General features: G+C 33.9%; 1 protein-coding gene across 1 annotated transcript; it reads left to right on the top strand.

Annotated features, from left to right (window-relative positions):
* Positions 1 to 736: 736 nt before the first annotated feature.
* LOC308654942 (uncharacterized protein C4orf17) lies at positions 737 to 18,578 on the top strand (the record flags this gene model as incomplete). The annotated part of the gene is made up of 8 exons (XM_081304685.1): positions 737 to 869; positions 5,805 to 6,014; positions 8,098 to 8,162; positions 11,971 to 12,114; positions 14,534 to 14,615; positions 15,539 to 15,746; positions 16,783 to 16,826; positions 18,370 to 18,578. The coding sequence occupies 8 exons, from the start codon at positions 737 to 739 to the stop codon at positions 18,576 to 18,578; spliced, it is 1,095 nt and encodes a 364-aa protein (XP_081160811.1).
* Positions 18,579 to 18,966: the final 388 nt, after the last annotated feature.

Below are 18,966 nucleotides of genomic sequence, written 5' to 3'. Positions count from 1 at the left end.
CTACTCTATTGTGAATTCAACAAGTAATAACATTATTTTTATTCTCCAAAACCTATGACACTGTAGGTATCTAATAAATGTTTGCTAAATGATTGAAAGTAAAATTAAAAATTACTGAATATTGCAAACAACAGTATGACAAAAGTTCTTAATTTTATTATCTATAGATATAGTGTTATTCTTTTGGAATTTTTCTCCTTCAGGTTATATCATCTTCTTAGAAGAAAATACAAATTTAAAATGCTAGACTTCTTAAATTATGCTATAAAATGTTTTCATTTAAAGTTAATTTTATGTAAAGCACATTTCTAGGCATTGTATTTTAAAGCCACCATTATAATTTACTAAGTCAAAATTGCTAATAATCATGTAATGTAATTTTTGGTTGGTAAGCCAACAAAGTAACTTTAAATGCAATTAAAGATTGAATATACTTTGTTACAAATTCTTTGATTTTCCAGAGGAAAACTTTTGTGTTCTACTCATACCTATACTATTTTTGTGGTTTACAAAAATCTAATCTGAAAGCAAATGCCTCATATTGTTTTGACATGAGAAGTAATTCAGTGCAAAGATGATGGGAAATATTTGCTGTATAAGAAAATGTAAAAAAATCTCTTGTGAGAACAATTTTTATTCTGTGATTTCAGGGTCTGAGCATAACTGAAACTAAGGTCAATCAATTTAGACCCCAAGGACTTTTTTGGCAACAGTGAAGGAGGTCAACCAACAGGTCATGCAAAAGAACTTCAAATCCCCAACTTCTGTTCTTCAGTTTGAGAGCAAAAGCAACCCTATTGTGACTAGAAATGGGAGTTGTTTTCTAGTTAGGCATACTCCTCATCCCAGAAGAGTCTGCCATATCAAAGGTAAGGGGACTTAAGGTCTTAGGATGTGTCTCTTTCCTCCACAATTGGTTTACTTGATGATTCTGGTGAGTTAACAAAAGGCAGCTATTCAAAATATTTAACCACTGGCAAAGCATGTTCGCTGACAATTAGGACCAAAAGCCAGCACCACAGCAAGTCTCTTTTCTATTAGACATTAGCCATTGGATTGCTTGATTGTTAGGACAGGGGCCTGGAGAGGGGGTCAAAGTCACGAGGCCAATGGGGACCATTCAGGGGACTAAGGGTAGCATTGTCCAATTGGTTTAAAAGTATTTTAATGAAATATTAAAATAAAATATTAAAACTACAAACTAAAATATTAAAACTAAAATATTAAAACTACAAGCGCAGCCTGCCATGTAATACGAGCCCTAAAGAAACATACCTTTTGTCTCTCCCTCCCTTCTTTGCTTTCTTTTTTATTCTTTCTTCCTTTAACTTTATGGAACAGGCGTTTTGGAAATTGGATATTAATGACAATATCTTCTCAAAATTTAGCTTGGCTTGAATCATAAAAAGTGTATAGGTTTTACCAATACTTTGGCTTCTAGATGAAACAAAAAAGAAGTAGATTTTGTTTTGAGAGGTAGATTTCTCAAGATTATGAGTGTATGGAAAACAAGCAGAACTACTGGGACTTGTTAGAATGAACTTGTCACTTTGCCCAGGATGGGTAACTGTGGGACATTAAGGGAGTGTATAGCCTCAGCTGTTGGGCTTCATCATTAGATCCTCAGACCCACCCCTGAGATTTTCACTTACTAAATAAGAACCATTGTTTCAGTGAGCCCCCAGCAGATAGAAACATATCTTATTCCTGAAAAGTGAGATTATTATCATAATACAAATGAACCATCTTTGTCGGAAAAAGGCCTGAACCTAGAAACAAAGAATATTAGGAGGCTGCTCAGCTGTCCAGACCCATCAGGACAAACATCCTTGTTCTGCAGTGGTACTGAGCAGAGGCAGAAAGACAAGGTACTGAGCTGACCTGACAAATATCTACTACAGACACTGTTTAATTCCACCTTGACCTTTTAGTGGCATTTGACAAAGTTAACCACTAATACTTTAATTCATCCCTCCCTTTCAACTGCCCTACCTCCTCCCTCCCTCCCTTCCATCCTTTTTTCTTTCCCTCCTTCATTTTTCCCCCACCCCAAATATTTTATTTAGCTTCTGTAGCATCATATGTTTCTAGGTTGTTGGTTTCTTCTCTATCCCTGTGGCTTCTACTTTCCAGCTTGCAGTAAAATCTTAGATCAACCGTTGGCTATTTCCTCTTTGTAATCTATACTCTAATCCTAGGAAAATACACTCATTCACACATTTTAAATGTCATAGATAGGCAATAGTTTACAATACACATCTAAAGTTCAGACCTAAATATTCAGCTGCCTACTTGTGAGGAATGGAATGCCTGATTGGAACCCTGAACTTGCTCTTCAAAACTAAACTCTTAGTCTTCTCCCAGAAGTGTGGTCCCCCCAACTAGTATACACTAATAAACAAGTGGTACCACACATTTGAGGTTGCTCCTCACTCCTCCACCTTCTTCCCTTCCCTTGGCAATATTTCACTTGATGTTATCTCTTTTTCTCCTAAATGTTTAAAAAATTCTCTCTATGGTCATGTTCACAACTCCATTGCCATTTCCTTTACCTTTGCTCTGATTCTTATTTTCATAATTTTCGTCCTTCTTGGTGCTCCGTTTCCATTCTTACCCTTGTCCAATCCACTCATGATAGAGCAACCAAAAAGATAACATTAAAATGTAAATTTGTTCAAAAATCCTATACCAAATCCTTCAGAGACTTGCTATGCATTTAGGATAAGATTGTTTATTTTGATATTAAATAAAATGTTCCCCTTCCACTGATTTACATATTGACATAACTGATGTGATTCTGCAATCTGTATACGGGGTAAAAATGGGAGTTCATAACCCACTTGAATCAAAGTGTGAAATATGATATATCAAGAACTATGTAATGTTTTGAACAACCAATAAAAAAATGTTCCCTATAATGTGGGCTCTGATTATTTCTTTTTTCTTATGGCATCTCATAAACCCATTATATACATGCCATATTGGACTTAAGTTCCTTGAACATCAACAAGCCTTTCCCTTGGATTTTAACACATTCTCCTCCCTCTAGCCATGAAACTTCCCTATTATTTGTTGTTTCTATTTGTCAGTTATTGGTTTAAACATCACTTCAAAGAGACTTTCCAGGCTCCATATCCTCAATCTTAATTTGATTTTCCTACATGATGTTTTATCATAGTACCCTATATTTTTCTACAGAGCAATATTTTTGGATCAGATTCCTTGGAAAGAGACTCTGAAATGGAGCTTTGGGTAGCTTTATCGGGGAGTGCTTTGGGGAGTAACAGCTGTGAAAAAACAAGGGAAGCAGAATCAGGCAGAAGTTGAACTGCCATACAAATATAACACAACAAAGGCCTCAACCAATCCCACAAGGGGCAGATGATCCTTCAGAGATATCTCAATTCCAGGCAAAGACACCATGCCTTTTGCTAACTCCTCATCCCCCACTCATTGGTTGAGCTCTTTGGGGCATGAGAGCTTCCTTTAACCAAGAGTAATTCCAAGAGAGGGACTTAGGCTTACTCAGAAGTAACTGATGGTCATGGCAGCTGGAGAGCTCAGCTATATCCTTAGTCCATGTTCTAGGCAAGTGGTGGGTCTACTGTAGCATACACTATAACAATAGTTGCAACTTCTAGTTATATATAACCCAGTGAAAGAAAAGAAATGGTCTGATATACTGAGATAGAACTAGTAAAATATCTCTGAGAATAGAGAGAAACAATTTTGAAGAAAGGAAACATAGATGGGATCACGATCAATACATATAAAAAATAAAAAATTTCCATCTGTTTTCCAAATTAGTAACCTCTTCAAGCTCCATTAAAGAGAATAGGAAGCATTTGAACCTATACACATAACTATCTTAATAGCTTACATTTTATTGGTAGATTTCAAGCTATATTCTGATAAGTCTTAGAGATCCAGGCAAGAGACACAGAGTAAAATGATTCTAACAACAGAAACAGTAGATAAAGAAGTTTGAGTATTATTATTGTGTTGCAAAAAGAAATATAAGCAAATGTCATAGCTGCTTTCAGAATGTTTGCCAAAGCCAGATTGTGAGGCCATGTATGTATTACTTGTTAAGAGGCAAAAACACCACCAACAACAAAAACCCCAAACCTGTCCCTGCCATGGTAGCCATTACCTATCTCCAGGTTCTTCTTTTACTAAGGAGACTTTGTTCTTTCATTGAAAGAGAGCCTGGATTTCTGTGATTTCACTTCCTCTCTGAGAAGCAACAGTGGCCACCTTAGCTGCATCTGAGGGCTTTTCAAGAAATCATTTATGATTTCTTATCTAAGTATTTGACTAAATAAAATCCTTATGTTTGGTTTTCTTAGTCATTCATTCAACAAATAATCAAAGAGCACCTACTTTCTGATGGGCACTGTTCTAGGTGCTGGGAATGGAGAGCAAACAAACCAGACAGAATCCTTGCTTTCATGAAGCTTACGTTCTAGTGCAACTCAGACAAGCAATGTGCAAATAGGTATACTATGAAAAGTAACAAGTGCAATGAGAAAAAGAAAAGAACATAAGGGGACAGTGAGAAATGGACTGTATTTCAGACAAAGTTGTCAGCAAAGACATTTTTATGTCATCTGAGCAAATAAATAAGAAGAGGGCAGACTAGCAGTACTATGGGGAGATTTTGAAGACTGAATAAGCATGAAAACTCCAGCAGTTTTGCCTGGTAATTTCTTGGGGGATAAAGTAGCCATATTTTATTATCTCTTATAACCCACTGATAATGAATCAATGTCCTGCACATTACCATTTCCTAAGCTGTCCAATTCCACATGACTTTGCATTGATATTGAAAAAAGAACCTCTCTATAATTTCACATTTGAGCAAATTTCTATATTTGAATCAAAAGCAAACAACTGTTAGAAGAAAGTAAATGAACCAGAAGTCTCTGGTCAGGAGAGGTAAGGTTCCTTTGTACCAAGTTCTTTACTACCCTCACAATCTCCTTTATCCAGCCTCCTAGTCCTACGTCCAAAAGCTTTTTACCATCTGCTGGCAAAAAAAATCCAGAGTATCTTTTTTAAAGGACTTGTTCTGAATGCTTTCAAAAATCTAAAATTTTACATTGGTGAGAGACTTGGGTGAAAGGATAAAAGCAGGCCTATTCATCTTAACTCTAAGACCAAGGTTAAAGATGTGGCCTGGTTCTTAAGGTTGATAAAATGCCAGAATATTTTAAGGAAGCATGTATTGCAAACAAAATTACCTATGCTAACTTTTGAAGAATAGCACCTAGCACTGGTTCATACATTTTGGAAGTCCAGTGCTGCACATTTAACAATACTTGGTTGAAAATTGCCAATATTTAAAGAAAAACTGCGGGCTGGGGACTTAGCTCAATTGGTAGAGTGCTTGCCTTGTATGCACAAGGCCCTGGGTTCAATCCCCAGCACCAAAAACAAACAAACAAACAAAAAACCAGTTTTTAGAGGGGATGGAGAGAGAGAAGGGGAGGGGAGGGGAGGGGAGGGGAGGGGAAGGGAGGGGAGGGGAGAGGGGACAGTGGAGAATGGGATAGACAGCAGAATACATCAGTCACTAGAAAGGCAATTTGTAAATCAATGGAAATGTAACTGATGTGACACAGCAATCTGTATACGGGGTAAAAATGGGAGTTCATAACCCACTTGAATCAATCTGTGAAATATGGTATATTAAGAACTATGTAATGTTTTGAACAACCAACAATAAAATAATAAAAAAAAAGAAAGAAAAACTGCCTAAACCTTAATCTGTTTGTTTGATCTTTTTAATCTTATTCACCTAGGTTTGAATAACATTCCGATCTGTACTGTGAATGACGATGAGCTTGCTCTCGGGGCCCTGTATGGTGTTAGCCAGTTTGACCAGTTAGAGAAGGATGAGATGCCACTTGCCAAATGCAATTATCCACCAAGTCCTGCTGCCCCAGAGAGTCCTGTCAGAGGAGTGTCACCAGCCCAAAGCAGAGTCAAAATGCCCCCAAGACCTCATTCAGGTGAGTTGCTCTCAACTGATGGAATATCTTCTTGGATCTCCTACAAATTACTGGTGTGGTCCTATATGATTGCTAAAATGGCTGTAGTGATTTTTAAATAGAATTTTCTCACTATGAAATATGTTTTTCAGTATATAATTATTTCTCTCTTCTAACTTCAATTCAGTACTGCAATAACATTAATAAATATTATTACTATTATTATGTCCAACATGTATTTGGCATTATTGTAGTCTCTAATCCCTATAAAACTAGCTAAGAGAAAGGGGATATGAATCTTTAAGCTGATACCAAAAGGGAAACTACATCAGTCAAAAAGCAAGTCCAGGAAACAGTATGGACAGAATTGCTTATTTACATCCCCACAGGACTATCATCTCCTTAAGGTCATGCCTTAGTGTCACTGCCTTCTGTGTTTTTGTCCTCTTGGTTTGTCCTCAGGTCCTAGCAGAATACTTTCTAAATGAAGCTGATAAACTTAATCAAAAGCAATGTGTGGTAAAATCCAAAGGACAAGTACAATAGAAGAAAGGAATTCTGCATGGTAAAAATTATACCCAGTTCCCTCTTTCCTACTAAATATAAACACATGCTGTTACTAAAACTTTCAGAGTATATGCAAATTATTTTGGTATACTATAGTAAAATATATTTTTTCTAAAATTAGTAAGAGTAATCATTTACAAAATACTTACTATGTGACACATACCAATTCTAAGGTATTCACACTGGTTAATTCATTTTATTCTCTTAAGAATTCCTCCTCCACTCTTCTATTGGCAATGAAGAGCTAAAGTCCGCTTATTCCACTTTCTTTCTAGTATTCCTTCCAATTCTGTAGCACCTGGAAACTTAAAAATTACATTTTCAAGACAGAGTGACTTCATAGGAATTAGTGAATTAGTAGTTGCAACCTAGTAAGATTTGTTAGTTGTAGGGGTAAGTTCATTTTTTTTTTTTTTGCTATATAATATCAAGCATGACTAGAAGCTTGAATTTTCTAGCTACAGCATCCCAATATTCAGATTCTGCATTTATGGGTATAAACAAGCAAGGTCAGCAGATATTGTAGCTTTCTGACTATAATAGCATTCCAGTGCCTAATCTTCAGCATCATAAATGTGGGGCAGTAATTCAAGTGGCAGCAGCCTCCTGGTTCCCCTTCCTCTTGACTCTGTTAAAGGTTGTGCCTCTCAAGGTAGGTCAGGTCCAAGATGTTGCTCCTAGAGTAATTTGGAAAGGTTGAGATCAGTGTTCATAGCCCCAGTCCTTCCAACACTATTACAAACTCTTATTTATCTGTATTATTTACATTTTGGCTTAAAATTGAGTAGCTTTGATTTTCCATGAGTGAACACTAACATTACATACTCACCACAATTTTGTTTTCATTATTTGAGGAGAGATAACATTAAAGTTTATTTTTCTCTCTTTCTCTAGCTAGAATTAATGAATTTAGTTAGTACTATGAATGTGTACAAAATATTTTCATCTTAAAATAACTGTTGTGTTAATTAAGGCTTTGGTAAAAGATAGCATCACTTACACAGAATGTGTCTTTAAATTAAAGTTCAGCAAAATTCAAGTGGTTTTAAGGCAGGGGGATTTTGTTCAATGGCCAAGTCAAAGTAGAGTTGAGAGACTAATGAAACAAGAAAAAATAAAGAAAGGATACAATAATAGGTCAGCACAAATATTCTCTGTCTTCAGGGAAACAAACACATAAATTCTATTCTAATTAGAGAATGTGACAGCTTGATGGTGTATGAAACAGAGAAAAAACATGTTCTATTGTAAGATATGTACTTTTAAATCAGTTTAACTGAATTAAGAAAGCACTTACAGTGTATCTTTATATTATCAGTTTGGGAATATAATTAATATTTTAATATAAATGCACTTTTCTTATGCTGTTATAATGAAATTCCATCTGAAATGTTTCCTAATATTTATATATACATCCTGGAGTTGAACTTAACCTAAAGTCAGATATACTCTCATATATTTCAGCAATTGACACCTTACATGATAGAAATTCTTTTTTAGTTTAATTTACATATATTTTTCCTAAACCTCATTTCAGAGCCCTGCAGAAAACTCAATGAGTGCTTCAAAACTTCCAGTGAAAATCCCTTAGTAATTAAAAAGGTAAAGAAACAACTATTTACAGCTATTTATCTAATTGGATTATTTTTTTATTGGTTGTTCAAAACATTACAAAGCTCTTGACATATCATATTTCATACATTAGATTCAAGTGGGTTATGAACTCCCATTTTTACCCCAAATACAGATTGCAGAATCATATCGGTTACACATCCACATTTTTACATAATGCCATATTAGTAACTGTTGTATTCTGTTACCTTTCCTATCCTCAACTATCCCCCCTCCCCAGGGCCTTGTGCATGTGAGGCAAGCTCTCTACCAACTGAGCTATATCCCCAGTCCTTAATTGGATTCTGTCATTTCCTTTTCTTTTCTTCACATATCTTTCTGAAAAGTCACTACATTGCACAATATTTTTAAAGCTTTACTAAAATATAACTAACATGATATAAAAAGCATATATTCAAAATACACAAGTTGATTTGACACATCCAGGAAACTAGCACTCCAATCAAGAGAATCTACATATATATGTGTGTATGTACGTATATATTAACCCCCAAAGTCTCCTCATGACCACAGCACTCCCAAAGCACTTTATATCACTTGGATTTAAAATTTTTATACAAATGAAATAAAATAATGGGTTCTCCTTTAAAATCTGATTTAATTCAGCATGATTATTTTAAGATTCATTCATGTTGTTTTGTGCATCAATAATTCATTCTTTTCTATTGCTGAGTAGTATTTAATTTTATGATTGTCTCACATTTTGTTTATCTGTTTGCCTATATTTTTAATATTTACAAAGCTAATATGAACATTTGTGTAAAAGTCTTTCTATAGATATGTACTGTCTTTTCTTTTGGGAGTGGAATAACTTGAGTCTCATAGGAATTTTATGTTTAAACTTTTAAGAAATGGCCACTGTGTTTTCCAAAGTGGTTGTAGCATTTCACCTCCCACTGTCAGTAAATAAGAATTTCCTTTCTTCCACAGACTTTCAAAACTTAGTTTTGGTCACTCGTTTTATTTTTAACAATTTAGCTGGTAAATAGTGGTAGTTTATTGTGGTTTTTATTTCCATTTTCTTAATGACTAATGAGGTTGACATCTTTTCATAATCTTATTTGTCATACATATATCCTTTTACAGGAAGTATATGTTCAAATCTTTTGCCTATTTTTGACATTGGGTTGTTGGTCTTTTGTTATAATTTATAAAATTTCTTTTTATATTTCAATTATAAATCTTATATCACAACACATATGCACATTTTGCAAAAGATTTCTTCTAGTATGATACTTGCTTATTTTGTGTATCACTGTTTTTGAAAAAAAAACACAAAATTTATAATTTTGATGACACTGAAATGCATAATTTTTGTATTATAGTTTCAAATCTGCCTGGTGTTTATCTCTATTGTACCTTATTGCAATGGCTGAACTTCTAGAACACTGTTGAACAGAAATGATGAGAGCAGACATCCTTGCCTGGAGCCTGAACAAAGGGGAAAACATTTAGACTTTAGCCATTAAGTACAATAAAGTTTACTTTATTCATAGATGCATTTCATATGGTGGAAGAAATGTTTTTCTATTTATAGAGCTTTATCAGAAACAGGGGATGAATTTTGCCAAATGCATTTTCTGCATATGAGACGATCACATAATCTTTCTTTTCAGTCTGTTAATATAATGAATTAATTACATGGGTTTAACTTTCAAACATTAAACCAACCTTGAATTCCTGGTGAAAACTTTATTTGTTTATGATATGCTATTCTTTTAAATATAAAATTTTAAAAAATATTTTGTTTATGTTCATGAACAATATTTGTAGGGTTTTTTTTTCTTTTTTTTTTTTTTTTTTTGGAGGGTGGGTGGCACGAATTGAACTCAGGGGCACTCAATCACTGAGCCACATCCCCAGCCCTATTTTGCGTTTTATTTAGAGACAGGATCTCACTGAGTTGCTTAGCACTTCACTTTTACCAAGACTGGTTTTGAACTCCAGGTCCTCCTGCCTCAGACTTTTTCATGACTATATAATCTATACCAATGTTTGTTCTTTCATTACTTATATCAGTAATTTGTGTCTCTTTCTTGATGTGTCTAGTTAAAGATTTACCTGTTTAACTGATCTTCTTAAAGAATCAGAGTTTCAGACAGGCATAGTGACACACCTGTGTAATCCTAGCTGCTCAGGAAACTGAGGCAGGAGGATCATGAGTTCAAGCCAGCCTCAACAACTTATTGAGGCCCTAAGCAATTCACCTTCTCTCTAAATAAAATACAAAAGGACTAGGGATGTGGTCAGTGATTGAACACCCTGGGTTCAATCCCTAGTACCAAAAAAAAAAAAAAAAAGCAATTAGGGTTTCATTTCATTGATTATCTCTATTGTTTCTTCAATTCTATTTAATTGATTCTGGCTTCCACCTTTATATATGGTAAAAACTTTTTAAATTTTTTCTTTGACCCATGGATTACTTATTAATTCCACTCTAGTTAGGGAACACACTTTGCATTCTTTGAAACATTAAATTTATTGAGAATGGTTATATAAACCAAAGCATGGTCAATTATTTTCCATTTTCCCATGAAAATAATTTTTATTCTGCTGCTTTCGGGTACAATGTAATATAAACACCAGTAGGTTATGTTGGTTGATATCATTGCCCAAGTCTTCTACAGTCATTACTGATTTCCTATCTACTTTTTCTATAAATTATTGAGGAAAGGGTATTAAAATTTCTGACTATAATTATGGATTCCTATATTTCTCTTATCATTTCTGTAAATTTTAATCATATATTTTTAACCTCTTATTAAGGAGTATAACTGTTAAGGTTTGCTATGTTCTTGGGATGAAATGATCTTTCTATCATTAAAAAATTACTATTGTTACTCCTGATACTATTCTTTGCCTTGAAATCTACTTTAGACTTCAGACTTTCTATTTCTTCTTGAATCAATTTTAGCAACACATCCTTTTTCTAAAAATTGTTATCTAAATTGTCAAATTTATTGGAAAAGTTATACATAATGCTCTTATAATCTTGTAAGAATATCTTCAGAATTTGTAAGAGATGCCCTTTTACAACATGCCATTATTTTTCTTCATTGATTTTAACAGAAGTTTTTATGTATTTTAATAGTGTATCAAAAACTTTGTGAATTTTTCATCCTCTGTTGAATATTTTTATTTTGTTGATTTTTCTTGTTATCATTTTATATATTAACATACTTTATTTATTCTAACTTATTTTTCTAATATGTGTACTTTAAAGCTATAAATTAATATTTAAATATTGCTTTAGCTGCCTTCTCAATTTTCACTAGTCAACATTTTTAGTAAGTTCAAAATATTTTCCAGTTCTCACTGTAATTTCTTATTTGGTTCAGGACCCAATTGTTGGTCATCTTGTATGAAACATTATTTGCAGGAATCTGAAACTCAAAGTAAATGTGTTTTTCCCAGAAGGTTTACTTCTGTAGGAACCGAGTTCTATCAGCTTAGACCAACTTAAAACAAGTTCCAACCTTGATTTCATTCTGTATTTCTTCAAGGATAGTCATTCACACACACACACACACACACACACACACACACACACACATTATATATTATGAGTTTTATGTGATTTCAACAAAAGTTAATAATATATCACTATTTATTTTGTCTCCAAATACAAATGATTGATAGAACTTAAAGGAGAATTAAAACTATCCTCCTTTTACTTTCATGGATCTCTCTTATTTACTAGAATGTTTCTCATTCATTTTATGTTTAATTTGCATAGAAATAGGAAATGCATATTGATTATAATATACTTTTTATTTAGGAAGAAATTAAGGTTAAAAAGTCACCATCACCTCCAAATGCATGCTATACTGCTGGATCCTGCTCTTCAGAGGCAATGAGCACCAAGGCTGATGTCAAAGAGAACACTGTTTGCATACCAAACTATCTGGATCAAGAAATAAAGGTAAAAGGCAGGTTTATTAAATCCATAACTTGGGAATAGCATGAACATACCAAAAAACCTCATATAACTATTGTCATTAAAACTTAAGAATGGTTCCTTATTGATACCTGAATATTTAAAACTACTTAGCCTGAAATGCAAGGCCTGTTCATGTTTTCATTTCTAATCATTTTACTTGTCCCTGGAATTCTGTCACTCATACATAAACACAAGCTTTGGTTTAGATGTAATAAAAATATGGGCATTTACCAACCAAACCAGCCCAATTCTTCCCATGACATTATTTTCCTAAAACTTGAGAGGCACTATCCCTAATTTCTTGCCACTTTTGTCTATTTCCTTGTTATATATTAAGGCAAATATTCTTCCAATCAACATTCATGTCTCCCTTCTTATTTTTGGAAAATTTCCACAAGTATTTTCTGCCTGAAGTTATAAAGTTAGTTATATTAATAGTTGTCACATTAGACTAGAGGGTTCTCCTCAGTCACAGTTATTTCTGACAATGACATATGATCAAGGATAATAAACTATCTGATATTTGTTATCTGCTATTTTTTTTCTTTTCTTTGAATCACTTTGGTACATACCACATTGCCTCATTGTAAGACCCACTACAATGAATTAAAGGTCGAAAGTATTGTATTGATGACTCTAATATAATTTTAAATAATCATTATTTATCATAACAGTTATACATAACAAAACATGTTGTAAAGAAGGTCATTGAATAATTCTAACAAGGAACTATTTAAAAATAAAGTAGAACAATGTTATAGAAATAAGCAGTGTTATTAATATAATAATTTATGTGATGGCTATATTGGGAAAAATAATAAAAGAAAAGATGATGTTCTAACTAAAGATAGTATACAGAGTCTTCAAAATCACCACCCACCTTACCTATAAAATTATGGCCACACTGATGTTTTCTATAATATGCTCATTTCTACCTCATAGGCTTATCCTCAGAAGCATTCTTTTGCCCTTGATCCTCTGTGTAGTCACTTTCTCATTCAAGTTTCAGTTTAAATAACACTCAGAAATATTTTGCCTGACCACCCAATCTAATGTAGCTACCCAGTCATCCTCAATGACATTACCCTTTATTATTTGAGCATAACATATGCCTTATTTGAATTGTTTGCATTTATTTATTTGTTTCAGTATTGTCTCTCTTTCCTCACCCCAGAAGTTGAGTCCTAGAAGATCTCATAGTTGTCCATCTTGTTTACTACTTCCTCTTCAGGGCCTAGATGAGTGCTAAAAATCTGAAATTATAAATAAGTTTTTGTTGAATGTTAAATAAGTAAAAACACAAGCAATATTCAACCAAGACCAAGGTAAATTTGTAGAAAATTAACTACATGGGGTTGACCCTAACAATTAGAAGCTGAATGCAGTTTTAGTGAGACTGTCTTGCTTCTTTGGGCACATCAATAGACTAAAAATTCTTATAGATGGAACTTTAGAGGTATCTATTAAAAAGCATTCCTCTTAAAGGCATCTGCCATGTTATAGACATAAGTTTAACTGGACTCTGATTGATTAAAAAAGCCTATTAAAATGTAAACTCTTTGAAGATAGGGATCTTATATTCACAACTGATTCCTCAGCCCTCATCACTGCTTGAAAAATATTAATGGGCACATACAGCATGGCATTTTACTAGATAGTTGTTGACTATTTGTTAAATAAATTAAGAAAGAGGGAACAAAATAAAAAACAGGTCTTATTAAGACTTTTGGTTTGTGTAGAAGAGTAACTGAAAGTTTAGACAGGAGGCACTGGAAATATAACTCACAATTCTTAAATTATATATGAAGTGGTATAATATCAATTCAAGGGACACTATGATATGTTAGGATGAATATTTTAATCCTAGAGCAACAAAAAAAAGTATGGCTGAAAAGCTAATGAAGAAAATAAAGTTGAATGCTTAAAAATACTTGATTGATCCAAAAGGAAGCAGAAAAAAGAAAAAGTAGAACAAAAATAGAAGATAATTTTTAAAAAGTGACAAGATGGTACACTTAAACCCTTGCAAAAACAGGCTAAAAACTCCAATAAAAAGACAGATTGATAGACTATATAATAACTTTTAACAAAGCCACTGCTTCAGCCTCTTTCAGATTCCCATTAGAACCCCAGGAACAGTAGGGAAGGACCACTTTCCCAGAAGTGAGTTTCTCCTACAGAAGATGTTATAACAAGAGGAACACGTAGCATTGCCTAGTCTAAACTATTACTTAAATTATTTTGTACTTTTTGAAAATGGGGTCCTGAACTAAGATCCCACTTGAGTTAGTTGATTATCATGGACGCGGGGAGATGAGATATGAAGAAAATAAAGGAAATGTTTTAAGACTTGTATAATTTTTTTGCTCACCCTGTAACTCTAATTAATGTTCTCTGTCAGATCTTGGCAAAGCTCTGTGACATTTTACATACTGATTCTCTGGCAGAAGTTACACAGTGGCTGCTTCATGCAAGTACAAAAGGTGAGATCGATATAAGTATTTGTAGATACTGAGATTCGGTTAATGAAAGAAACTGGGAATATGCCAATATCTGAAGTTTTCTACCTTGGATTTGCAAAGATAAGGCTGCAATTGTTTCTTCCATGTTTCAGTGTCAGAATCATTACAGTACTGTATTTCCAACTGCAGGCATGCTGGTCATTTAATGAACCCCAAATACAGTATGTTTCCAACTGAACTCATTGGGATGATATGAAACACCTATGACCAGAGGAGACCTTATTCTCAGTTAGAGCTGGTTTGGGCTTCCGTTCCAAATTCCACACACCTAGAACTCTCCCTGAGCACATCCTATCACCTACTGTGAATTCTGAACATAGAGCCTGTTTCTCTTCTTTAGTATGGATGGCAGTAACATAGCTTTCCCAGTTTTGGACTCAGTTAACAACTCTGCCTATTTTTACCGAAACCATCAACATAGTTATATCTCAGCCTCCTTTGGGCTCTTAACACCTATCCCATGAAAATGCCTAAAATTCCCAACAAGCAGGGAGACCAAAAGTGACACAGAGCAGCTATCCTGAAACTAAACTGGTCATCAGACTGACTAGAGCAAAACTTCTAAAGAGAATCTGCATTATCAGGTATCCTTAAATTTTTACAGCAGCCTATAAAGCTTTTGTACTCAATATTTTAAAATTATTCCACTGCTATTCAAAGACAGTGACTTAACTACCCTGAGCACTGTACAGTATCATAGGTCGACAGAAACTAGGTTGAAATGAATGAACTTTTCTGCAGCAACATTTACTCACATATAGTTACCTACCTGGAGAACAGATCGCCAGCCTTCACACTGGTGTGCTAGAAATAAGTACTAAGCCTGTGCTTCTAGCTAACATGATAATGACAACTTCCACTCTCCAACTTTTTTTTTTAATCAGAAAAAGAGTGGATCTCAGCTTTAATTCATTCTGAGCTGGCTGAGGTACATTTATTGAGTCGCCACAGAAGAAACAACCCAGTGGAACCAGCAGGAGAGACTGGGAAGCCATCTGCAGTTAAATCACCCACTACGATCAAATCTCCCCCAAATTCACCTGCAAAGCCAAAGGTGCTGACTGGAGCTAAGGATGGATATCAACCAACCAGGTAATTAGATATGGTCACTTAAAGGGCCTATAGTTATATAAAGGGTTTGAGTTCTCTTGTTTATCTGTCAAAATGCTAAATATGCTGAGGTTCAAGTCTCAACTCTGCTCAGTAAATGATTGTAATATGTGTGTTTTCTTTCATTTTTATATGTAATATGAGAACTGTTCTCAAGTCTACTGTTCAGAATATTTTGGCAGGGGCTATGTCTTCTTTATCCAATAACCTTTTTTTTTTTTTTTTTTTAGGAAAATTCCCTTTTCACTAAGAGCAAAGCAAGAGTAATTTTTTTTCTTTCTCCAAGAAAGAAAACCAAGAAAATATGGGGGCTTTTTTTTTTCAGTTTAACTAAGAATAGAAGCCATAAAAAAAACGAAAGTATAGTGTTATGGTTATTGTATATTTTGTTAAATGAACATCATATAGGCATGATTTTTGTGTAGAATAATAAAGATAAAAATAAATTGTTTCACTTAATTTTTCTGACACTCCTGGGGGCTTTAAGAGAGAAGAATAACCACTAAGGAAATTGGAAATTATTTCAGAAGAAATTTTTCTTAAACTATATAATTTCAAGAGCAGAAGATTAATATATATTTATTATGTATCATATCATGTTGAAAGAATGTGTGCTAAGGTATTATTAAAGCTGAGGAAGAAAATCTTGTTGCTTTAAAGTTAAAAGTTGGTAAAACTTAAATTCGGAGAAAATTAATATTAAAAACATAATTTGTCACTTTAAAAGGATTAAGACAGAGAATTTTATATTGTAATTTGTCTCTATCATAAAGTATCCATAAAATCAGAAACTAGGAGATAGAGCCAATATCCACCTTCATGACTAGCATATGGACGTTCTAGTTAGATATTTACTCCAAGTAAGAACTTTTTGTTAGGAAGTAAATTTAATACTGACAACATTAAAAAGGAAAGAACTGAGACAGCATATTTAAGATAGATATATGCTGAGTTTTTGATAGAATAGTCTAATTTGTATCTGTGAAATTAATTTTTTTTCTTTCTCCAATTGATTCAGAGCCTCAAGCCAAGAATCTGCAGGAAATAAGGAAGTAGCAAAAGGTTAAGTATAGTTTGTGATAATTACTGAGTCGGTATAAGGAAACCAGCAAGTACTAACTACTTAGGGACATTGATTTTAAAGATTTGTGCTTTTACAAGAAAAAAAGTAAAATACAAGAGTGATTTCCATCAAAACTGTTAAGGGACCACATCTGCTGAATTTCTCATAGAGATGAATTTAAAATAAATTTACCTTTGTTTTGAAAGGCAAAGTGCTGCCTCATCAGGGACAGAGACATTCCTAGAAACAGGACAGCAGGACAACAGAACTATAGGTGTAGTCCTGCAAACTCAATGAAAAGGAAAACCCTGCATTGACCTACAAAAGGATGATGATCTCAGAGTTTGGTTCTTTACAGCTTAACTGTCATAGAGCTGGATGATTTCACTGGATACAAAGTCAGCCCAGAGAGAAGAGTAAAATGGCAACCAGCCACAAGCAGGTACCCTGTAAGACAGGTGAAATATAATAGAAAAAGAGCAGTTTTGTGTCTCCACCAGACAGATGTCCAGTACCAGCCTGCAATATGGACCAGAGAAAATAATTGTGAAAGTCCTACTTTGGTCCAGAATAGCCCAAGAGAAGCACCCCTCTGGATCTGGCAGCTTCTAGCTTTAAAACAAGCATGGCAAATATGACTACAGAGAAACAAACTGTCAAGTATATCTATAAGCTTTGTTATTTCTCCAAATTCCCCTCATACTAGGAATGATATGCTAATTAATTAGAGTCCCATGGGGTCACTCTAGATGCCAGCAGTTCCATTGGGGTTAACCAAACCCAAAAGTGGCTTTATGTGCTAACAGACAATAATAAGTGTAATTTAGAAATTAAAAAGCACTGGTTACTCTAACTATGAGGATAATCTACTGCATCTGGACTCTCCTACCAAACTTCCCACCCTAGGACTGTAAAATGATGACATTGATGGTGTCTAATTAACTTTGTCTTACTTCAGGACCCACAACATTTTTCCCTGTTAGATACCTAGAAATCCCTCAAATTATGCCCCTTTCACTCCATTGTTGTTATTCAGCATCTTTACAAATTTGTATTGCTATTTGGGTGCAATTATGTAGGCTATGGAAGTAGTGTATGGTACAATGAACGTGTTTTAACCTGCTTATCTATTCTCTTATTTTAACTATCTGACCATAGACCTTTCTCCTTTCTCTCACTGGTCCAATACTTGCCTACCCCTCTTATTCATCATCAATGCTAAATCATTCCTATCAGAATCACATTTGTTTCTAAGAGTAAAAGAGCATAGCCTGCGTGTTATAGAACACATAGCTCATTAAAGATGAGTCAGTGGTAAGAAATATGAGAAGAGATTCTTTTATGAATTTTGGCTGTTTCTGATTCACCTAAACTTCATATGATGGGGTTTTTTTGTATATCATTTAATACTAAAACAAGGTGGAAGCTATACTCAGTATCTCAAACATGGTCTTATTTATATATACATTTTTTTTTCTATTTCAGCTATACTTAAGTGTCTCAAATATGGTTTTATATATAGATGTATATTTTCTGTTTCAGGAGCTGAGCACAAGACCCCATTGTTTATAAGAAAAAACAACATGAAAATACCTATTGCAGAATATTTCAGCAAACCAAAGTCTCCTTTCAGTTCTAATAATCAGGAGAGTTATATTATTGGGTCAGCAAAACCAATGTCTGCAAGGAGTATACAAGGATACAATCTTTGTCCTCAAAACTTGTCTTATCCTTTAACATACCAAAGGTAGAAACTGTACACTGAGCTAATTCTTTCAGAAATTTGAGTTTCACGTTAATTAATTTTAAAAAATCAAGCAGTTCTCTTATGGTGGCACAGGTAAATCTCAAAACACCTGTATATAATGCTACAAATAAATGTTAATGAAGACAACAGCTTCATCTGTAGTTAATTTTTAATATTACATGAAAAAGAAGCATATTTATTTAAATATTGTTTCCAATCTTGCACTGTTAATTTTTAGTACATAAGCATAGAGCTCTGATACTAGAAAATAACACCCATAATTAGAATTGATAGATTCTTATCTCCAACTATTAGAAGAAAAAAATTTAAAGCCTAGTCTGAGAATTTCAACATTTGAGCTGAGTTTTACAACCTACAGCATTTCAATGCTG

Source organism: Spermophilus citellus, assembly GCF_964194105.1.
Source record: "Spermophilus citellus genome assembly, chromosome: 8".
Taxonomy (NCBI): domain Eukaryota; kingdom Metazoa; phylum Chordata; class Mammalia; order Rodentia; family Sciuridae; genus Spermophilus; species Spermophilus citellus.
The sequence above is the reverse complement of the archived record's forward strand: the minus strand, read 5'-3'. Positions and strand labels throughout refer to the sequence as shown.